This window comes from Poecilia reticulata, linkage group LG9 (assembly GCF_000633615.1).
Source record: "Poecilia reticulata strain Guanapo linkage group LG9, Guppy_female_1.0+MT, whole genome shotgun sequence".
Lineage (NCBI taxonomy): Eukaryota > Metazoa > Chordata > Actinopteri > Cyprinodontiformes > Poeciliidae > Poecilia > Poecilia reticulata.
In genome coordinates, this window is record NC_024339.1 from 17976739 (window position 1) to 18001207 (window position 24469).

At 35.9% G+C, this 24469-nt stretch overlaps 1 protein-coding gene across 2 annotated transcripts in view; it reads right to left on the minus strand.

Annotated features, from left to right (window-relative positions):
* ipo11 (importin 11) overlaps nucleotides 1–24469 on the minus strand; it is a 114865-nt gene that overhangs the window by 64119 nt on the left and 26277 nt on the right. For both annotated transcript variants that reach the window (XM_008418338.1, XM_008418339.1), the window contains 12 exons: nucleotides 24282–24330; nucleotides 21814–21884; nucleotides 21497–21689; nucleotides 20507–20659; nucleotides 19733–19776; nucleotides 18554–18644; nucleotides 17165–17212; nucleotides 14926–15031; nucleotides 5696–5822; nucleotides 601–634; nucleotides 405–445; nucleotides 163–279 (listed from right to left, as the gene is read on the minus strand). In XM_008418338.1, coding sequence (XP_008416560.1) covers nucleotides 163–279; nucleotides 405–445; nucleotides 601–634; nucleotides 5696–5822; nucleotides 14926–15031; nucleotides 17165–17212; nucleotides 18554–18644; nucleotides 19733–19776; nucleotides 20507–20659; nucleotides 21497–21689; nucleotides 21814–21884; nucleotides 24282–24330 — 1074 coding nt within the window. The remainder of the gene's footprint in view (nucleotides 1–162; nucleotides 280–404; nucleotides 446–600; nucleotides 635–5695; nucleotides 5823–14925; nucleotides 15032–17164; nucleotides 17213–18553; nucleotides 18645–19732; nucleotides 19777–20506; nucleotides 20660–21496; nucleotides 21690–21813; nucleotides 21885–24281; nucleotides 24331–24469) is intronic.

A 24469-nucleotide genomic window follows, 5' to 3' on the forward strand; every position in this document is an offset into this window, starting at 1 on the left:
AAGTTCAATAAACAAGTTATCACTCCGAGTAACTTTTTCCATTCATTCTAATTAAAAGCGATTAACAAAATTTATGTTTTAATGGTTTTCTATATTACCGAGGGTTACCAATTTATAAAAGTACAACTGGAACAACAATCCAAAAGCTTCGTCAAATCTTACCTGAGTGTTGACTCTCTCTATGACGCAGGATATAACATGGAGAACCTGCATCTTAGTGTCACACTCTGTCACCTGCTGCAAAAGCTGGAAGAGCAGTCCAAAGATGGACTCCAGGTACTAAAACAGAGACAGAAGATGCAAGACATTTGAGACTAATTGTGACAAAACCAACAAAATAAGCTTCATTTATTAGTGAACTTAAAAATCTATTTCAAAAAAGTTAATTCAGATATTATACTCACAGGGAGGAATTGTTCTGTCCGGAACTCAAAATCATCAACAGGTGATCCTGAGTTATGGATATAACTTTACTGCATTGGACAGACTGAAACCAAAACAACTTTTATTTGCTCTGCAGAGATGCAATAAGTCTTCAAAAATAAAATATATCAGAATCAAAACTTCATTTGTTGGAAAGTTTTGACATGGGGAGGATATTCAGCTTCAGTGTTGTTGCCGTTTCAATCCGCACCTGTGAGGGAGAGAGAAAAAAGAAGCTAATTTAAAAAAAGGAACATTCAACAGTGCCACTGTATTGGCACACAACACTTTTTTTATATATATATATTGAAAGCTGCACAAAAATGGAAAATAAGCTAAGTTTATAGAAGTTTCAGGTGAATAAAGCTAAGAATAGTATGTCCCCGTCAGTCATTTCATAGCCAACAAATATAAAACAGCTGCATAAAAGAATGCAACCAGAATATGAAGAATAAAGGAATGAAGAAAATAAAATTGCCCTGATTTATCACCTCTTTTAAAATGAGTTCTAAAGTCTATGCATCTTTTGTAAACAACTTTCAAAAACCTGAATGTTTTCTAAAAATTATATTTATTCATTCATTCATTCCCCCAAAACCACTACARACATAAATGAAAGAAAAAAATGTCAACTGTGACAATTAACTTTTTTGCTAAATTACTGACTGTAATTTTTAATTGGATAAAACTGAAACAATTGTTATTACTGTGAAAATACATTGTAACTCAAACAGCTGCACACAAAAGCCCATACCAATTTATTTTAAACTTTTGGAAATAAAATTCCTAGCTAAATAATTTGTTTTAAAAGATGCGGCAGCACATTGTCTATATATCACCAGTATAACCTAGCAGAGTCTCAGTAGGGGCTGGAAACATCCACCAGGGAGAGAAATCAGATGGCAGAAGAGATTAAAGGAGGTAAATGAGAACAGAGAAAGGTAAGGAGGTGAGAACTCTTTACTGCAGATCCTTTCAAGCAAATAATTCATGTCTCTGTGGGTGTGACAGAGAATGTGATTTTTGAATCACAGTGCAAGCAGTCCTGTGGATAAAAAATTTTATATAGTGTGTAAAAAAATAAAAAATAAAGTTACCTCGGCTTTGCGATTTTGCTCAAAATGTAACTACTGTGTAACTGACCACACCCAAACCCAATGCCATAGAACATTTTTATTCATCTACCCAAGTTTCTTTGGTAATATCACACAACCTTGCATTTCTTCCTGACAACACAAACCTTCTACATCAACATTTAAGGAAAATGGAAAAGCAATTTCAGCAACATGGCTTCAGTTACATCCACAGTAAAGAACATGATCCATTGTTTTACTTGCATCAATCATGCCTCTCAACACATCAGCGTCAGTGAGGTCTGCAGAGATTGTCATTTGTTTCTAGTTTTCCAGCTACACATACCATCAGTCTTTGTGCAATTGCCAGCAGGTCAGAACAGTTGGTCCTGGCAGCTGATGTTAGCTTTTCCCCAGAACTGATGAAAGTGATAAGTCGTCTTCTTTACTGGGCTGAGTCACTTGCTAATCCTGCTGCAGATGGTATCTGCTATGACTCCCAGGACTTGATCCAATAGCCTTCACCAAAATATTTTGATAAAATGTACAAAACTCCAAGGCACTGATCAGTTGCTAAAAAGTTTCAGAAGAATGTAAGCATCTGTGTTCGGTTTAAGTGTAAATCACGGACAAAGAAACTGAATAAAGATTTATTTTATGCAAGTCTACAGATCACTTTAACTGATCATTTTAATTCTAAAGGGAGAAAAAAAAACTATCCAGGTTAAGCTGAAAAAAAAACTATCCGGGTTAAACTGGCCAAATGTTAATTAGTAAGTACACCATAACCCCCCGACTGATCACTTGACCAACTCCATGTTTAACTATCAGTATGAGGTCAGCAAAGCCAAGCTAGCCTGAATATGCTGAGGGAATTTTGCTGTAGACTTCACATGGGAAGAAAACATGAATGAGTTGCGGGAGGTAGGCTGGCCATGATATTGGATGGTGGGTGGAGCCACTGACCATCATAGACAGACATGATGCCTTTGGATCGTCCCATAGTGAAACACCAAGGAAAGTTAAAAAAAGAAACCCAGCTCGGTTTTCAAAAAAATATTTATTTTGGATTTTAATGATTCACATTTCTTTTATCCAAGGTTTCTTTTTTAATGTTCAACATTTTCAGACTCATTTTATTTATGCATTTATTTTTTGATTACCTTACTATATCTGAATGTTGAATTCTAATCTCTGAGGCCAACTCACAAACTTTTATTTGTGAGTTTCAAAACTGCACAAATAAAAGTTGACTGAAAACTGCTCAGTCGGCAAAGCAAACTGAAACAGAAGAAAACTGACCAAGAACTTGAAAACAGCCCAGTGAAAGACTTATTCTGCAAAGCATGGCTGTCATCCTTGCAGTTGTAGCATCTTTCTAATACATATAGTCAAATTTCCTCAAGCTTAAAGAAAAGGACATAATCACTTCAAAGCAATCAGGACTGCAGCCCAGGAGGAAGTTAAGTTTTGATTCATCTCCTAATAAGCGTTCTTCCATCTCAAGCTATATATGGCAGCTGATATTTCTAGGCGGCAAGAGAAGAAGAGTGTGAACCGGCCTATCGAGTCTTAGCTCAGCTGTGTTATGGCTATGAAGGCAATAAGTAACAATTTGCTCTTTATGAATAAGATGCAGGAGAAAGCTCCCTGAGATGAGACATTAAAGGCTACTGCTGTGGAAAAGGCGAAAAAAAAGAAAAGATTTTAGCTTTTATCCCAGCTTTGCAGTTCTTAAATTACCACCGCAACTTGGAACAAAATCTTAGTGGGAATAAAATCTCTTAGTTTCAAAGCAACAAGTATCAAAGTAAATATATATTTTCAAAACTAACTGGACTGACTGATACATTGTAGCTTTATCCATTACAATCATTAAAAGTTTACAATCAATAATTTATTATAACCAAGAGTATCAAAGTGGCCCCGGGAATATTGATCAGAGACCACACGATTGGTCAGCTCACTGGTGATGCAAGAGTAAGACTGTGTGAAAAAAGAGCACTGAAACTCAGAGGCATAATTACAATCATAAACCTTAAGGCAATTTGCAGCATGAGTAATCTTCATATCCATTAAGCTTCACTGAAGGACATAATGGTGGTAAATGAAGTATACTATAACTGAATATTATTGTCCGTCTCTAAATGTGTCCAGTATTTATGAGGAGTAAAAATTTAATTGAAAAATCAAGACCTCAAGGCAGAGAGTACTTTGTACACAGTTGCTCTAAATGAGTAATGTATATAAGATCATATTATTTAAAAATTTAACTGCTCACTCATTCTCTTTAAGAGAAGTAGGTGTAGACTGTTTGGTGTATTTAAATACACCAAGTTTGAACATCAGAGTCAACACAGAAACAACATTGGTACTGGTTATTTTGCAGCTTTAATTCTACCTCTGTAATGCAAACTATGATTATCACTTCCAGGCCTTGAAAGAAACACTAATTCCCTCGTGCATTTCAGTGTCAATTCACAAAGAAAGCCTGATGATAATGGACTGGTTTCTGGAAATAAAGCTTTTACAAAGTTGGTTTCAAAACTGTAAATTAATCTTACCTTATATAAATGTTTCAAAACTGTCCAGGTGATGCACAATGGATCAAGTGCAGCAATTTATTTTCCTGCTCCCTTAAAACCACCAGTGATACATGGGCTCCTAGGTTAAAAGTTCACATCTAGATTCCATATAGATATCAAATTAATGGGATTTTTTTTTAGTGGGGCAAAATCTGTGAAAGCAGGAACGTGTCATACATTGCCGTTTTAAAATTGTAAATCAGCAATGTTTTGTTGTTCCATAAGATTGCTAAATGATTGAACATGATAAATCTTCCATCACCACAGAAGCCATGCAATTGGGATCGGAGCAGAACAAAACGTCAAGTAATTCTGCTTCAATAAAAGAATCAGAGCTTATTTGTAAAGATGCCTCAGTCTTGTGTGTGTTATAATTATGTTGAAATCTTAACATCAAGACAAGTTTTGAGACAAAGAATATTCTTAAGTCAGTTTAAAGTTAACAGTCCGTGTAAATAAAATGTATTGGATTTGTCCATTGCTCATCTCTCTTTCCGGTTCCTGAATTTTGCCCTGGGAATTTTGTCATCTGGCTGGGCTGCAAACATACAGCTGTCTACACGTACTCTACCTTGATGTCAGTTGCACATCAAAATTTAATGTCCCTCCCGTTTGCAGAGCATTATAAAATTCCACCTGGTGGCTGTTCCGTTGTCTTGCTGACAAGCAGACCAACCACTGTCAATGGATACCTGTACCACATTCTTTGCCTTAGGCAAAGAAAATTTTATTATCACATTACATTGTATTATGTGTAGCAAAGGGATTCCAAATAATTGTGCATTTCAATGGTTCTTCCTTCAAATAATGAAGTAAGAGACAGAATTAGACAGGGATTTTCAACAAAGTGGTTCAAGAAGACAGACTTAACTTGATTTCCTTTAACTTCAATCTGAATGCCACAAAGAATTATTGACATCCTATCCTATAAACCATTTAAAAATAAGTCATCAATCAAGCTCTCTGCTCATGAAATTCAATAGTGGCAAAATGCAATTTGTGGTGAGGCTGACAATGAAATAACACTTTTCCCACAATAGGAGAAGTAGTTTATCTAGAGTACAGCTGATGGGAATTTGGAAACAGAAGCTTTTGCTTTTTAATTAATCACTTCATTTTCACAAAACTTTAAATTAGTAAAGAAACAAAAAACATTTTAGACCAGATGTGCGTCTGGAAAGCTGGCTGCATGTGCAGAAACATGAAGCGATATGAGGTTCAAACAGTTAAGGCTCAGCCAAAAGTAGGAATGTCCTAATCTGATCCTGTGCAACTGATTAAATGAAAAAAAATTGACTCATATGGAATCGAATGCAATCATCTTTATGTTTCAAATTTACTTATGCTGGTGTTTTTGCATATCTTACACCAGAAACTTTTATTCTAGACTTTATGGTCCAAAAGGTTTTGCCAGGTCTAAGTCTAGAGGTCTAAACAAAGTCCATCAACTTTAAAATAATAACAATCAGAGACACATATTTAAATCACTTTGTCTGTAACAGAAACAAATGTTGGACAACCATAACTTGCATAATAAATCCATTTGCAATTCCACTCATTACAAGCTCATCGTTTTCTAGAAGTCAAGCCAAGCCGTGTGTGCAGTTTGCTTACCACTAGGTCTGGATCCTGCATGAGGCTTAAGATCACCTCGTAGAGCAAAGGTCGAAGGTCAGATTTGAATTTGACGGAGATCCATTGCCCTATTAGCCAGATGACTCGTCTTCGTATCAGCTTGTACCTGGAAAAGGGGGCAATACCAAGAGCTCACTTCTAGTTTGTTATAATTTATCAGAAAGATCACAATTTGTTGTATAGGATAGTTACATATAGCATGGATTTTTATTAAATTATATGAACAGAGATTATTTTAATAATATTTAAAGAGAACATAAAAACTTATTTTTTAAAATAAAAGAGCACCCTCACTCACTATACATGTCAGTTATTATGAAAATAGCCTGTTTCATGGTCTTTCAAAAGTAATTTTGGGTTTGGCTGTAAATAACTAATCCACACATAGCATATAGTTTTAAAAAAAGAGACGGCGTACTCTGAAGAAGCCAATTACACATATTAACTACGTATATCACCCTATGGGAAATTCAACCCAAAAAGTTATTTGTACAGTATTATGCAGAAACCTGATGCCAACAGAATATTTCTTTACACATAGTATCATCTAGAAAACAACAAAGAGAATATGGTGATGTCGAAAAGGTAAAAAAAATAAAAATAATAAAAATAGAATTTAAAATGAAGGCATTACAGTAAGGCAGTAGGAGCCGGAGGGACACTAACAATAGAAGAAAAAAAAACACTGTGCAAAGGAAATAGTCCTGGAAAACCAGAGGGCTTTAGATGCCCATCTGGGCCTGGTGTGTGATAGGAATTAAATCTCTCTACACTGCATATCAAGTAGGGATGTTTCTCAACAGTTGTTTTGGGCGAGTGTCCCAGAGTATCTGCCCTTTTAAATTCTGAAGCAGAAAATGTGTCAAGGGACCACCTCGACAGAAATGATGGGATAGAGGAACGAATTGACTGAAAAATGAGAAGATAACTGATGGGAGATAACACTCTTGTTGGGTCTCTTGTCAAATATCGACAGAGTAAAGAAACCAGACACTAGGCTATCCAGGAGAGTTTACACAGCAGCATGACTCATTGCTCCTAGATAACAAGCGTGTTTGTCAGTTTATTGCTGGTTTATGCTGGATATGGTTCGAAGAAACCTATTTTTTTACTTGTAAAAAGATTTTAAAATCTAAAACAAAGTTACAATACCCACCAACAATTATCACCAGCAATAAACCAAATACAGTTTTTAAATTCCTTTTTATTTCTTTAACAGGATACAATACCCAATAATCTCTACAAAGTAAAATGGTCTTTTTTGTGATGCTGGGTCCTCAAAGGATCAAATTTAGAATAACTTAGGAATGTTTTGATCTATTAGTGACATCATAGAGAAGTTAAGGATTTACTCCAAAAGAAAACTGAAAAATAAGTTGGATTTGTGGTGCATTCTGATCTTGTTAATAATAATACATGTTAAACTATAATACTCACATAGTGCTATCATTAATACAAGCCAATATCTTATTTCTGTCCATTCTTTTAAAGCATTTTATCCTGGCTTTTAGTCGAACATCTCTACTTTGGTTTTATTTTTATGCACATATATTTATTTTACTTGGCGTCTATAAACATTTTCTGTAAATTTATCTTTGTTCCCTTTGCATGTCTTACTTTGGCGTTTGCGCAGTTTTACATGTTATATCAAATGGCTGTCTACTAAACATGTCATTGAATTTACTTTGAGAATTTTTAGAATTGATCGTTCTTTACATGTTGGTTTCTTATTTTAACATCATTTGATGAATGAAATGTGCTACAGGAACACTGTACAGTAATGCAATTAAACTTGAGGCTTGCAGCGTGCCTTCAAGTTTACAACCCGGATGTCTGACTAAAAAGACAGTTTTTACATTTTTCTGACTCAACTCAGAAATCATGGTTTGTGAGTAAACACACTCTTAATACCAGCAGATATTAGATACAATACTTTTAATTAATCTCAGTGTGCTCCTTAATTTTCTTAACATGTCAGGTTCTGTTCATGTTTCTGATCATGAACAGAACCTTAGCAACACTCGGAGTTTTACAAATTTTTGCAACACTTGACAGATTTTTATATATTTTTTTGTTACTACATCTGAGAAATGTGGTTTGGTTTTTAAATCAAATATTAGATATTGTGAAGACTGAGGAAAATGTGACGGAGGTTTACATTTGTTTGCTTCCATTATACCAGTGTGCTAAAACAAACAAATTGAAACATACTAGTGGGTTTCAATTTGTATCCTCAGTAAATGAGAGTCCACAATGAACCTACTGTTGGCACCACGTTGCTGAATTTGCTCTATAAAAATAACCAGAGCACTCTAATGAGTCAATGTAATAAATTTTAACCCCCGCCCCCTTCAGTTTTGGTCTCTGCTACACAAAAGACAAGATGTCCCCTCACAGCCTTCTGCAGTCAATTTATTACACAATGACAGGTCTTCAAGGCTGCATTGATGAGATTACTGTGCCGGATTTTACATTGATAGTCTTATGTTGAAAATGAGCAATACTTATTGTAGTACCTGATGCAGCAGTGGAGGCTGCAGTTGGTAGTGATAATTTTAGCACAGTGTGGTATAATGGAAGCAAAAGAATGGGAAAGTAGATGGAGGTGAGAACCTGACAGGGGTTTCTGTCCATCAGTCACAGGTCAGACATGACTCATCTACACCATACCTGTCCTCCCACATGACTTCACAAAGCTGTCAGAATCCCTGCTCATCACTCTGAGGAAACGCATGCACAATCCATGGACAAAATATGAACTAAACGGGAAGAAAAACCCCCAATTCTACATAATCTTTACATAATATGACCTTTACTTCTGAATATTTTGCTCAGCTTTGGAGGATGCACTGGTAGAGTAGAGAGCAAGAATCCAGCATTACATCAGAATGGTTTTAAGTAAAAAAAAATAAAAGCATTCTGATTATCGGACTTGCCTGACAACATGGGAATGGAGAGCTACTTTTATTAATTTCAATGTATGCTTAAGATTACAAATATGGTCTCAGCACAGAAAATGTTTAGAATATTTATCTTTACATTAGGCCAAAATGTAGTTTGTGCATTTGAAAAGCAACTGACATGTCTGAGTATTTGATTTAATGGGACTTTATTTTCAAGCAAAAAATTTTTTAATAAACTAATAATCATGTGCTAAGCTGCAAGCTAAAATGTCTAAAGAAAAAATAAGGGGAAAAAAAACAACTTTTTTTTCTATTTTTCTATTTTCAGTCTGGGTCTTTCAACAGATTTGGCTCATTCATTTAAAAACCTACAGAAACTGCAGCCTGTGTAATTGAATGAATTTAAAAGGTCAATGTGATGGTTTCCCCCCGCCCCCACACTTTCAATTTCATTTTCCCCATTGCAAACATTCGAAACTCAATTACTGTGCTTTATGTTTGCAATATGAAACAAGAAACAAAAAGTAAGTCAATCCAGTGTCAATTTCTAGATGTAATGAAATGATGAAGAGAACCAATACGGACTAATTTTGCAGCATGCACTGGTCACCCAGGAGAGCGGCCGTCTCCGCCACAAAAAGGTCAAGTTGCAAAAGGCAATGTCAAAATGCCAAAGTGTTTTTTCAGTCTTCTACTCTGACAGTAGAATGATGAAACACTCCATCTGTATCCCACAAGCTGTGAAGGTGACACAAAAAGCTCTTTCTTGTTACTGTAAAAAGGTCCATGTCAGCAATAGGAAGGTCATGTACATGTACTGCATACATACATATACAATTTTTATTAGATTAGAATGAGGTTGTGGTTAAGTATTCTTCACAAGACGTTTGTGCATTCAGTGTTTTCTCAGATACAACTATCACCGGCATACCCGGCAAAACAATCAAACAGGTGTCAGCTAAGGCACTCGTACTGCCTACATCTACGTACTCATTATGTAAGACTTGATGTTCATAAAGAAACTCAAACTATTTCTGTTTGTTACTGATTGGTCGTGAATCTTGACAGTGTGGCACTTTTGCAGAAGGTAATTTACCTTTGGGAGATCCATAATAACAAGGCAATGGAAAGGCATGCAGGGATTATCCTTTAGATCAGTGGTCGCCAACCTTTTTATTATCATGGACCAGTCAAGACTTGGTGGAAATGTTCCTGTGGTTTTGAAATTACTTTAAATTGTAATAAATGTATGATATAAATCAATTTCAACCTCAAAATCACAATTTTGCAAAATATTAGTATACCTTGACATTGGCATTGAATATCCTTGGAGTCTAATTTTGTCTTGTTCATGTTAGACTGTCTAACATCTATGTAATAAACACTGAGCTGTAGGTTTTCCTTGCCCATACCGGTCTAGTGGCGTGTGTATCTCTCTTACATCCACAAGTAATGTTATATTAAAAGTCACACACTGTTTGCAAGATAAGGCACTTAACATTTTCCTTAAATCTGTAAATTATGGAGTAGAAATACAAGAAGGTATAGAAAATGGTTCATATTGTGCAATGCACTTTGCATTAGCCAAATAAAAACATATTATCAATCAATATGCTAACAAAAGAGATGTATAGCTAAATGGTGTTTTGAACTGCACTTGCAGTCACATCTACATGTAAACACAAACCTGTTAAAATATGTCACAGTGTTTTGTCCGTCTCTTAATGGGGCAGGAAAGCCAACAAGCCCATGACTCATTTCTCCACAAAGCTGCAGAGAAACAGCAGTGAAGGTCATATAGCCATTTATTTAAATGCCGCAACCTTCATCAAATTACCAAAATGCTGTTTTGCATCACCTTTCAATTTCACTACCTCCGCAATTCTGGTAGCTTATTAGAAAAAGGTTCAGCAAAACAGTTTGGCAAGGTGTCCAAGACTTGCTTTAGTGCAATATACAGCAGTTTAGGTGGAAAGGACTTCATAAAAGAAGCTCCTCTTCATTCAATGAGAAAACAGTGAACTGACCTGAGTTTTTATATTTATGGCGATAGGTGAGGACTAGGAAGATCAACAAATATCACAAAACGTCCCATGAATTGATTCACAACTTGACGTGATGAGGAGGATAAAAATCAATAGAGCTTCAAGGATATCCTTGGCCAAGGACACAGAATCACTCCTGTCATAGGCGAAATGTGAGCAGAGAAGAAATTAAGCTCCACAAACTTTGCAGGAGCAGAAGTTTGGTTCAAACTGCTTTGATGCTGATAATCAATGCAAAATCGTTCAAACTAAATGTCCTACTGCTGATGTTAACATTCTATTGTTGTGTGATGTGAATAAGAAAAAAAAATGTGAAGATCAGAACAAACATGTTGTATTAAAGCCTCTAACAGCCATCACCCAACGGGCCAAGAACAGCAGACAGCGGAGCAGCTGGGATTGTTCTGCTAACAGCAACAAATGTGCACTAGGTGAGCGAGGCGGCCAAAAAAAAAAGAAAGAAAGAAAGAAAGATCTGCTTTGAGTAAGGCTTCTGACAGAGACAAAAAAGCTATTGTTATTCTGCCTCTCGTGAGATTTTCCAAAGTTGGGTACATATTTCAGCCATGAAGCTGCTTCCATTTATTAGCCATTACTAATATCACAACAGAAAGAGGAAGTCAATACTGATAAATTACTTGCATAAACTATTCAGGCTGGAGTGGGAAGAACAACAAGATATATTAATCTGCCTGTAGTGGAAAACAATGAGTTCAATAACATTTCTACAGACAAAAAAAAAAAGTATGGAGGAAGAAATTTTACTTTAAATATAGTTTTCCTTTGATTTGTCCTCCACATCAGGGTGAAGCATAACCCAAAATGCAAAGGACTAACAATGGAGTAAAACCAGATACATGTGCCACTGGATGCTGCTCAATATCATTATTAGTCTTGTGCATCTGTGCAACTCACAATAGTACGTAATTTGATTAGCAGCTATGCACAACTCTGGGACACCACTGCTACCAATGATTTGAGCATCTTTCTGCAATGTCTTAACATTATGACATTATGTGTCATACAGTTGTGGTAGAAGATACAGTTCTGGAACTTTGCTGAATGTTGCCTACAAAATCACCTCCCATAATGTGCATGGTAGTATTAATAACCAGCAACAAAGGCATTCAAGTTCTGACATCTGTAAAATGTAGCCTTATACCAACTAAGAATGGGCAAGTAGGGTATATATAAAAAAAATGCCCTGATCATCCATTAACATGTATACTATTATTGGGGCAACTGCAGCTCAATAGGAAGGGCATTTCAGTCCAAGTTTCCTCCTACCACATGTTGCGGTGCCCCTGGGTGAAGTACTTAACCCCAAGTTGCCTACCAATCTTCATAATGGGAGCATAAATCGGTGCACAATTGAGTGCTACTGAGTGAGTGAGTAAAGTGCATTGAGTGGTCAGTGTGACTAGAAAAGCACAATATAAATTAAGAAGCAATTGTGGGCTTTGACTACTCTGTAGAAAGAAACATGTGGTCACAATCTTACAATCTACTACTAATAAAAAGAATGCTTTTTTAAACCATGTTATTGCAAGTATATTGCCTGGTATTGTAAGCAATCCATTTTTGTAAAATGCTTATAATTATTTAGTGGAAATCACAGCATATCAAGTAAACCTGAAGAAAACACTGATGCTTAGAGTGTAAGAAATTTTCCATTTTCACTAGGAACTACTTTTAGAAAAATGTATGAGAGGATAGATTATTTGAACAAATAGACGACCACAGATTCATTCAACATCTGGTTGAAAGTTAATTAAATATACACAACTTAAATGTACTGCTGCACACAGCTTTTGGAGATCATGATCAATACATAAGTCATCTGAAAATATTTAAAGTAGTTTCTCAAAAGGGGTAAAACTATGCCCTTTAGGAGCTAAAATACAAATATGAATAAATTATGCACTGACACTGAAAATAGGTGCACTTAGAGGAAGGCATATGAAGGTGAGGTTTGAGCATACATATGCAACAGAAAATGCTAAGTTTCTGATTGCTACAATCAGAAGTCAAGGTTCTCTTGTGAGGGAGATCATCAAACACCCCTCTGATTAACATTCAGGCTGTAAAAATGATAAAAAGCCAAATGTAGCAGTTCTCAACACTGAAATCAAAAGGTATTTAAGGGAGAAAAAGATTCAGCAGACTTGATAAAAAACATAAACTCACATCGATAACATTAAAAATATTTTGGGCTTGTGAAATAATTTCAACAAGAGTAGTGCTCTGTTGTCAATGGTAAAGGCTAAAACTGCAGACGAAAAATTTTTCAGAGCTAGAAACAGAATAAAAAGTTTAAATCCAAACTTGTCTTTCCTTTAATCACCAATTAGTGTGTTTGCTTTAGTAAATATGCAACTCCATTGGTTAATGAGCTTAGAAGGTTAAAGAGGTCAAACATTACATAAAAACTTTTTTTTTTTTTTTTTGAGTACAAGCACTTTAATTTATACTCCCGCTTAACTGGGAAAAGGACGCCCGTTCAAGCTTAACTGTTTATTCCCATTAATGCATAACTGACCAGGAAATCTTAAAAACCAGAGATTTCAGCAATTTGAGGATATCCAAGAAATGTATTATAAAAATAATAAATCTGATCTTGAGGATCTACATGCTGTAGTGATGTCAAGCACTACAGACAGAAATGCTCCACTTTTGAAAAGGATATACTATCCAACAAAATAGTGTTGAATATGTTCTCTCATATGGCGTCCTGTTATATTAACGCAATCTGAATTTAGCAGATGTTGCTATAAAAACAGTGTCTGATAAGTATAAAGTTAACAGCCGGAGTGAAGTTATTACAACAGAGCTCCTCAACAAGGGAGCAATGGCAAGAGATAGCTCAAAGAATACATGAATGTAATGGAATTAAACTGACGTATTGTTTAAATGTGTATTACAGGCAAAGAAAAAGTGGGTGAAACAAATCATATAACAGAAGAGAAAACAGAGAAAGAAAAATTTGGGGAAAATGCAGAAACCCCTCCAGGGAGTCTCCGGTGTGATTTGTGGGTTACCAGATGAGCAAACTCACTGAACAAACTCAAACAAGAGCTTTAGAAAAATAAAATTAATTAAAACAAAAAACACCAAACAAAGCAATTTATTTGGCACAGCCTTGAAACACAAAGCATTTTTCTCCAAGTGCAAACCTTTCCAGCTTGCACTTCAAACAGTCCAAGTTGCTTTCCTCTTAAATCAAACAATGTTTGCTAATGAGCTTGATTGTTTTTTTTTCCCCACAAGGTATCAAGCAAAAAAAAAAAAAAAAAAAAGAAGAAGGTGGAGGTGAACCTTCAGAGAGAAGAAAGAAATGGGGACATGCGTAAAAAGTCAAGGGTTTGTTCACACCTGGACAGCGGGGGTGACATCAACATCCCTGCTCTCTGACGTCAACACTAACCAGAGTGGACGACCTACAGAGTGCTCTAGGCTTTTTGTTTTGTTTATTTTTGGGTGCCGAGAGTGAAGGGCACTTCTTTGTTCTTCATTTCAAACACGCCATCATGCCTTTTGCTGCTCCCTCTCTCATTTTCTTCAAATAAATTCATCAAGCAGCTCACTGTGGATCCTTAAGTCCACGGTCAGTACACTTATAGCTGCTCTCCATGGGCCAGTGTACACACCTCTTACAATTTCAAGTTACTAGAGCCCTAAAAACACTTAAGCTACCAAGTTCTCTTTTAATACAAACATTTCCCAAACAATTTGTTCTTTAGCTAATTTATACATCGTAACTATCAAAATGTGAAAGAAATGTGGGAAATACATTTATTAGGGTCTCTTGGGAATTTAACAGGGGTGTATAGACTTCTCACAGGCCAATTAATAAATCCATTTTTATCTCACTTGCCCGAGTGAGTTGAGCTTGTTCTGGTACATTTAATCACTACTTGCACTGAGCCATTTAAAAGGAAAAAAAATGCAGTCATTAATATTAACTTGACAGCAGCTGAATTTTAGCTCATTACTTTTGTGCTTTTGGCATGCTTTCAGTGTGTTACTGGCTACAATCAGTGACTGTAAAAGGTTAACAGTTAATTAACATCCATAATCCGCAACAAATCAGATATCAGCAACAAAAAATTAAAATTAAATGAGAGAAACTAATCTAAAAAAACCAAATAAAAATGCTTAGCCGTTTCAGGTTTTATTTTTGACTCAAACATGAGTCTCACAAAAAAGACACAAAAAACACAGATGAATAATTCAAGTTGTTAACAATTGTTTTTAAAAATACCTGTGATGGCTGACTTGCAGCTCTCCGAGAAGCTGATTCTTGAACCACTGGTCAAAGTCCACATTGTCAAACAGTTCATAGGCTGCCAGCCCCACTGCATTGTAAACTGAAATAAAACAGAAAACTGTTTGAGTCTCCATGTTACGTCAAACAGTCACTTGCAACCATGTAGTAGAAGAGGATGTCGTCAAAATGTACTGAAATCCATTAGAATCAAGAGCATTGACTTTCATCAGTTACTCACTGTAGCAAACTCATTGTAGAAAGAAAAGGAAGTTACATAGATTGGGGGAGGGCAGCAAACATAGACGAATCTGGGTGAGTTATTCTCAAAACAAAGATCACCACACATTTTGAACAATTTTCCCTTAACAAAACACTTGTAATAACGTATTTTACATTTAGTCACTTATAACATCCTAGCTGATGACTAAGCCCGAGTGTGTTTCATAAGTGACAAAAAATAAATAAATAAAAATATCTTAAAATCTCAGAATATGTATAAAATAATAAATCAAGAGATATAGTTTGGCCACAAACTGTGACACATTTTGTAACACAAATTGTAACACATTTTTACTTAGCTATTTAAAAGTATCTGCAGCATTTACAACTATTATTGAGAAAAAAAATAATTATTTTAGCTGCATCTGCACTTTAAGATTTTACGATGTATTAATCTGCACCATCCGTTCTTTTTGGACAGCTAAATCCCAGACTGTGTGTTGTTTTAACTTAGCACCATGTCTTGGCCCAGTTTAATTTGCCCTGGAGATGCTTTGAAATTAATTTCTGCTCCACACGTTGACATTATTTTGACTCCCTAGGATGAGAAGTTTAAAACATTTGCATTTATAGTGGTTCAAAAAGAAGCATCTGAGGCAGCTAATGGTCTGCTCCTCTACACTTGCTCACTTCTAATGAACAATATTTCAGGGAGTGGAAGGTAACTCTGCCCAAGTGGCCTTTAAAAATGACAAATTAGAAGGCTAATAATATAAGTTATGCACAGTCCCTGTGGATTTCTCTAAAATCCCAAATTAAAAATCCCAACACAGATGAGACCATATTGTAGAAATGAATTAACATTTGCTGCGATGTGAACGGACCTCTGAAGACTACACCAATTATAGGAAGTAATATATATTTACAAACCAGATAAGGATACCTTGTGCTTGCAGGAAAATGCAAATTACTAGACATAGGCCAAAAAAGTGGAGGCTTCAAAACATTATGTCATCTCTTTTAGGATCGATGCAATAAAATTTAAATGATTTCAGACACTAGCTTTCCTACTTGTACCTGCCATCAGAATTTAGTCTGACGGAAATCAAAGCAGGATAAACTGCGTCTTGTAAAAAATATTTACACTCCTTAAGGTTTTTCATATTTTCTCACATTACAGGAAGAAACAAAAATGTACTTTATTTGGATATAATTTGACAGACCAACAGGGTGTAGTGCACAATTGTGCAAGTTTTAAACAAACAGAAATGTGAAATATATGGCTTACATTTGTATAAAAACTCCTTCAGTTTGATAACTGAAAATAAAACTTGCTGCAACCGATTGGCACCTAATTGTTTAGTCTCGCACTAAACAGAGATGTTCTGCGAATATCTCAGAGGTGTGTTAGTGAACATTAGTGAACAAACAGCTTCATAAAGTTTGAGGAACACAGCAGACAGCTGTATAATGAGGGTATGAAGCAGTCAACAGATTTGTAGAAAAGTTACTTTCCTACTATTGCAAAACACTCTGTGGTTTTCAACTTTGTCCTTCCTCACCCTTGTTGAAAGCAAATAAGTCAATCCTCATTGAGTGCATGAATAGCTCTCGAACCTCTTGCATAGTTTCGTCATCTTATTGGGTATTTATCATTTTACCTAAACTGTCAGGGCACTGCTGAGATCTCTAAAGCTATCTAGGTAACAGAGACACTCCATAGAACACTTGCACGTTTTTTAACATAAATTTTAACAAGTGGCAGTTCTGGGTTTACATTCCAAAATAAGCAGGGGATGGAACAAAAAAGTCAAGAAAAAATGTTATAAGGTCGACAGTCAGTGCTAGTATAAACATGGATTGGTTTGAAGAAGTATTTTATTCACAACATTAAGAACTGCAGAAGGTTTATCGCATTTGAGATGAAAACATTGACTTTAAAATATTCAGGTTTGATATTCTTTTGCTATACCATTACCAATTCTTGAAGAAAATCAGTAGACCTTTGACTAACCTGCATCCTTCATCAGCAGCAGAACAGGGTCCTCTACATTTGTTGGGCCTGGAGAGATACAATAAACCTTTATACAAAAATGGCAGTTTAGAGAAATATTTCGGCATTTATACTGGTTCAAAAAGAAGCATCTGAGGCGGCTAATGGTCTGCTCCTCTACACTTGCTCACTTCTAATGAACAATATTTCGGGGAGAGTTATTTTGGGCAGAGTTAATAGTAACTCTGCCCAAGTGGGCAGAGTTACTATTAATATTAATAGTAGAGTTAATATTCTGCCAGGTGTAATTAACGCTGTACCATACATCATATTAAGCTTAAAAGCATTAAGTCCATATTATTCAAGTAAGTCAACTTATCAGCATGTTCTCTCTATGCCCACTTTTTTCTGCCATTAGGTTTACAAAAAAATATAAACTTTTTTTTGTTTGTTTTTTTCCACTTCAGGAGAACCAATTTCCACTGCATGTCAGGGGGAGACCGTCTTTAGACAGAGAGGAAGCAGACTTCTGTGAAAAACCAATGTGAGTAAATCCTACGCTACCTCCGAAACAGGACAAGAGCGAGATGCCACTTCCCCCAGGAGACCAGCAGCAGTGTGTTGAATGTGTTTCTGACTAAGAAACCGGAGAGCTGAAGCTGGGTGTTATGCTGATAATCACCTGGGAACCTCACAGTCCTACAGATTGTATGTCTCAGATACAGGGACCACCCACAGACATCTGTTTGGTCATTTTTTGATGTACAATCTTATTTACACCGTGTCACCAAAACAACAAGACAAGAACATGAAATTAGCAATTTGGAACCAAATTTATGTGGAGGAACACGGCATCAGTAAAGTAAGGCAACCGTTTGTTGCACATTACAGAAATAAACTATCTTGTTATGCATTTGATACATCATATAGGGCTGTTTTTAATTATCTTATTTGTTCTAATTCATTTATTAGCTAAAGTGGGGGGATCAATTAGTTACTCGTTTTAATTTTACTGAGTATGCTTCCATATACTACATGTCACAAAATAAAATGAAACATGATGCATGCAAACACAGAACTGCAGCCCAGGGACTCCTCTCACACACAGCAGGTAAACAACTATAAATATTCCTGAGAGTCAATGTCAACGACGTAGATGAGTAGCAGTGGTTAAATTTTTCACAACTGAACTTTTCAGTTGTTATACAAATTACTGGAAAAACAGACCAAATTTCTGCCAGTAATAGAAGTCTATGTTGTGTTGATTAAACAGTATTGATTAAACATTGCACTGACCCCGAACCCGCCTCTCGCCCGGTACGCTAGCTGGAGATAGGCACCAGCAACCCTCCCGACCCCACTGAGCGACAAGGGTGAAAGAAGATGGATGGATAGATAGATTGCACTGACCCTGCAGATTCTGAACCATATCCAGGAGTACTGGTGTCAGGGTCTGGCTGTAGTTGTGGAAGATTTCCAGAAACAGCACCTCTGTGCAAGGCTAAATGAAAAAAAGAGGACAAGTTATTTAGCAGTTATTAATCCCGACACCTTCTATGCCAATACAGCTTACTGTGGTTTTGTAGGTCGGCACGTGATCAATGTAGGCTAATGTAAAAACAAGAGGTATGCCAAAAAAAATTAAAAATCAAATCTTTACCTCAGTTTAGTAGACAAGGACAAACCTCTGATCTTGGTTGATCAGTTTATGAGGTTACTAGATAAAACAATTTTTTTCAAATAAAGGTCTGAAATGCTGGACATGTGCTGAGGTGTAAGGTAGGGCATGAGGCATACCCTACAAATATTAGCAGCATATATTGGCAAGCTACAGCCTACTGCCAGTAAATCTAATCCAGCTTAAAAACACAAGGATAAAGTCGTAACCTGTATCCCATGTAGCTCTATAATTACCTGGTAGTTATGGTGACCTTATAAGAAGTTCAGGAGTACTATGTTTCTTATATATCTACTGAAAAACAAAATAAAATACAGCAAATCCTCAAACATTTTCTGAGAATTCAATTAAAACATCAGCAAATCTTTTGTCCACCTAACAGCACCTGACAACTTGTTCAGATTATTTTCACAGCAACATGGCTCCCAAAAAATTCCAATTAAACTATGATTTTTATAAGTTACTAGTTATCAAATTTTGCTAAATTTTACAGCTCATCAATGCTTAAATCAACATTTAAGCATTTCTACTCTTGTGCTGCAAGTAAGAGCTAATGACAATACCAAGTACACAAAGGTTGCAGCCAAATGCAAAATAAAGCAGTAAATTAGATACATTGGATTTAAAAATGTGTGTTTTTCAACTGTTTGGGTGCAAGAACTTTCTCTCGAGTCCAATTTCTGCTACTTATTTGGCAAACCAAACAATGTTTTTGTGTTGTATAAAGTATAATTCATGAGCACAGTAAAGCTGAAAAGACTGAACAGACATGGGTTACTACAAAACATTTTTTGCTTATGGTTCCTTTAGGGGGTATTCATTCAGCAAAAGTATATTTGCCATTTAATGTTCTGCTTGGCATAATTAACAAACCATTGTCCGTGCATCTGAATAATGTACTTTTAACTTACCCGTAGACTGTACTTCCATGAATCACCACCAGTTTCTTCAACAGCTATAAAGATGATAAAAATGTGCATATATTAGAACTTTCTCATGTAGACTGTGCATCTATTACACAGCAGAAATATGGTTTTGGTGCTTGATAACTCAAAATACTTGTGCGTTTCAAGATGTGTGCAGTTCTAGCATGTGAAAAACAAACTACATTGTGATACCATGCATTTGAGGTCTCAAACTTGTAGGTGTCTAAATGACCGTCTGAAGGTCGTGTGCTTTAACACAAAGAAACTGTTACTCTCTCTCAATTAGAGCCACGATCTCTAACCTCGTTATTTCACTTCAAGTGTCTCTAAAAGCAAAATGAGCAAGGAATGACACTTCAAATGGAAAAAGCTCTCCAACCAAAGGCTCAGCTTTATACCGGTTCAGTTTTCAGTTCTTCAGTTCCAGTAACAGGTTTCCAGCTGTCACAACTCATACCTCTAAATCTATTGAAAGCTATAAAATCGCAATAAACTTTATAGATCTATAGAGATTTTATAGATCTATTGCTTTGAACGCCAGTGCATTAATATACTTAATACAATATCATGAAAAACCAAACATCAAGACACTTTTCTAAAATGTTTAAATAAAGTCTGAACTGACAGCTGTATATCTGACAGCTGACTGATAAACGTCAACCTAGCCAATCCCACAAAGTTCTAGGTGTGCCTGAAGAGCAAAGCAGTTTGAAGCCTCAGATGTTTAGATTCAACTTTTTAGGGGTGTAAGAAACCCACCAAAGCTCTCCGGGTCTTCCTCCCACATTGCCAGTTCTTCTTCTGTGAGGAGAAAATAGTGTGAGACAAGTCGGCGCCCGATCTCTGTCAGCGTGGGGTGAGTGAAGAAGGCTGTCTTGATCTTGTGAGCCTCTAGACTTTCTGGTTTACTCTCTAGCGAAGAGGAAAAGGAGAACACAGACAAGAACCATAAACATGTGTTGATGTTGGCATAATATAATCCATAAGTTGTACTAACGTAACTCAGCACATTTTTCCTTTCTGTTGTTACACTGTCAAGCAATTATCAGATTTAAATTACTTCACAACCGCAATAAAAACAGGAAGTACGCATTTCATAATTATCCATTTTAGGCAGGAGGGGTGGGGGAGAAGTCAATGCTATAAATAAATTATTTGCTTTGAAATTTGTAATTTACAAAATAATGTATTAATTTTGAATGTTAGGAAAAAGATGTGAATTAAAGCTAAAACATATTCACTACATTAAAAGGTATCATCTTTATAGTCATGTTTATTAAGATTCTGTTGCATGGTTTCTACATAGTTCTCCAAATTTCCAAACATTTAAAAAATGTATCAACAGAATGTTGCTGCTGGAGGAAACTAAGTGGAGCCTTGCCAAAACAACTTGGTAAGGCTCCACTCATGTCTTTCTTTTTGGAAAGACATAAGTTTCTGTGAATGTATCTTTAGTTGGTTGATCCTAGAAAACTAATGGAAAAAAAATAGTGTTGCAAAACCAGAGCAATGGACATAATTCATGAATTCAATGTTTTGAAAAAAAATCCCATATCACCTCCAACTCAAAGTGTGACTTAAGTTCAAAAAGAAAATAAGATCCTCCTACTTTTTATTCATGACATTTTAGTAAAAAACTAAAAAATACATTGAAAAAAAGGGTTGAGGTGCCGAAAAAGACGCAAAGAGATGTATTTGCGCTTCTTTGTGCACCTCCCAAATATAGGCTTGTTTTATAACTCAACTCACCATCAATATTCTTGGTAGGTTTGTATGCGTCGTTCTTTACAATCATCTTGATGAGGTTCATGCACTGAACAATAAAGCGCTCGAAGGTCACTCCCTCCCCAGCAGGTGTGAAAACGTACGTAACGGCAAACTCCAGAGAGCACTGGATCAGGGGAATGAATGCACACGCATGGTCCTCCAAGAAATCTAACAACTGTAAAGTAACGAGAAAAGCAAAGTATAGATATGACATGGAGAATGGTAAAACATTTTCTAATTCCAGTTAGAAACTAAGTAGACAACCTCCCAGGGTTTATCAAGTATTTAAGTTTACTTACAACTTTAGTGTACAGTATTATTGTCTTCTCCAGCTTTTCTCTGCATGGGCTCTCTGAACCAACCTGCCGACCTGAAGTCAAAACAAAGGAAACAAATATACAGATTCGTTTCACTAGAAACAAACTACTTATTACATAAAATAATTTAAGTTTTAGTCTAAAATATCAGACGTATCATTCTTGATACACACCTTTAAGCAAATAATTATTAAATTAATTAGGACTATTAGCAACAACTTGTAAAATGTGATGCACATCAAAAATGATTATCCTGGCTAATGGGTTTAACATTTGTTGATCAATTAGTAGACTAACAAGTTTATTTATTTATTATTACTTTTTAAAGAGGGTTAAAGACCTATTAGATAATGAGACCATTCACAGATTATCATTTATTTGTAAGGAAATACTAGTAAAAAGCTTCTCTACTTTGGAAATTTAAACAAAAATGCTTACAAAATTTTTTACAACAATAAAACAGGTCTGCCTATGGATCCTTAAGGCTTTTGAAACTTTAATAAAATGTTGCATTTAAAAGTGAAATAACAGCATAAGATGATATAAAGTATATACTGATTACAACTTGAATAAGGCTACAAAAACATAATCAAAGGTTAAGATTCCTTAAAACCAGAGCAAAGAGATTGGCTGACCGTCTCCATGCTACACTGCATTAATGTAGAATCTACGTCAAAAGGGGCCCGACTAGGTACATAAACATTTTATAAGAAATTTAATTAGGTTTTCCTTAGAGGAAAGTACCCACAGACTTATTTCCTTTCCGTGAAGCCATTATAATGTTTTTCATTCACTAACAAAGATGTTCAAAGAAGCATTGCAGGATAAAGAGATATACAACCTACTAGAATAGCCACCCGCCTAGCCAAAGCATAACTGTACACTGAAAGCCCTGATGACAAATAACTACATTGTTACTGCACAAAAAACACATCCACCCTTAAGATGAAGTATCTGAAATGAAGCATGTCGGAATTGGAGTTGAAACCGCTGACAACAGCAGCTTAATTAAAATGAGGCTGTAATGAAGTGTGGATTAGTATTAACAGCTGCTTTTATTACACACACTGCAGCAAGTTGAAGAAAGAGGAAAGAGGGAATGATCAGAAGGAATCAAGATATTAATTTAATTTTGAAGTAACTAATAAATGCCACTTCGTCTTGGTGGTTTGTTCTATTCTTTTTGTGCTTGTTGGTCTAGCCAGTGAAGCATAATAATTGCATTTTAATATAAACTGTTGACACAACATGAACTGACTCCTAAGACGGTCTCTGTGGGATTCTTCGAATCATTGCGAACTGGTTGCTTTGCTTTGTTTTATTTGGTTTATTATATATTCTATAGGGCTCCTCACCGGTGGCACCACATTATCGTTAGCTGGCTCTACATCTGCTCTGTTAGCTTCTTCCTGATTTTTGTCCAAATCCTGCATTATGTAAATCAATACACTGTTGCCTTTTATCGACTTTGTGCCCGTGCAGTTTTAACTCCATTTGCAGGTGTGACAGGCAGCAATGTTAGCAGATGTGATGCAAAGTCATCAAAGTCACAGCGGTCACACTCTGAGCCATCCACATCAACCAATCAAAATGGAAATGGATGACAAAAKAAAGAAAGGGGATTATTTATTTCTGACAGATGCATAGCGTTATAGAATAGCTTTTAACAATAAAGTGACAGATGAAAAGGGACAGGTGACCTCAGTTGGAAGACAAACATCTTAAAAAGAGAGACCCAGACATCTGAGTGGACAACAAAGACTGTCCCAAAAAACACCATTTAGATAGCTGACCTTATCAGACTGAACACAGCTGATATTTCTTGCCGATCCAGGCTACGAGCTTCCCTGTCGTTCTTCCTATCTGCTGGATCCAAATACCAACTGGGCCCTGAACCTGCCTGCACTGCCATCAAAACAGTATTTATTGGATGTTTTCGTTCATATCTTAAACCTTTTTTTTCTGTTCCTTTAGCTACATTTTAAGCACAAACTGGAGGTCAAACTTGAACGAGAAAGAGAAAACGACTTGCTGATAAAGAGATCAACACTAAAAGCGAATTCAAATTACTCGTCAATAAGAATCACTTTGATTTCAACAAGAGAAATCTTTAGATCAATTCAATTAGATCTTTTTCATGAAGTGGAAACAAAGTTTTTTGTTCATAATTAGTACTTAGCACATTCAAATAAATGAAATGTTCAACCCTGTCAGTTTTAATCTATTGTTTAATCAAGAAAACATATTAAAATAACTGTCTAGTTTCATTTTGGCTTTTAAGTTGACACCAATAATATGCAGACTACAGATTTATGATAAGAATCCAACTGGATGCCTCAAGAAACCCTTTTGCCAAAATGAAATACACTAAATGAAATACGAAGTGTTCCTTTAGTGAAAGGAAAGTCAAGGCTCAAAGATTAAAGTCAGAAAAAGAGGAAAGTACTCACAGCATTCCAAGAACTGTTTTAGCCTTTCAAACACTGCATTCAGGAAACCCTGAAAAGGAAGAAATGAAGACAGACTGAGATAACGTTCGTCATTTCTGCTGCTGAATCATGATTGCTCAACATGTATTGCAGGGAAGTAGATATAGTAATACTTAAACTGTGCGTGCGTGCGTGCGTGCGTGCGTGCG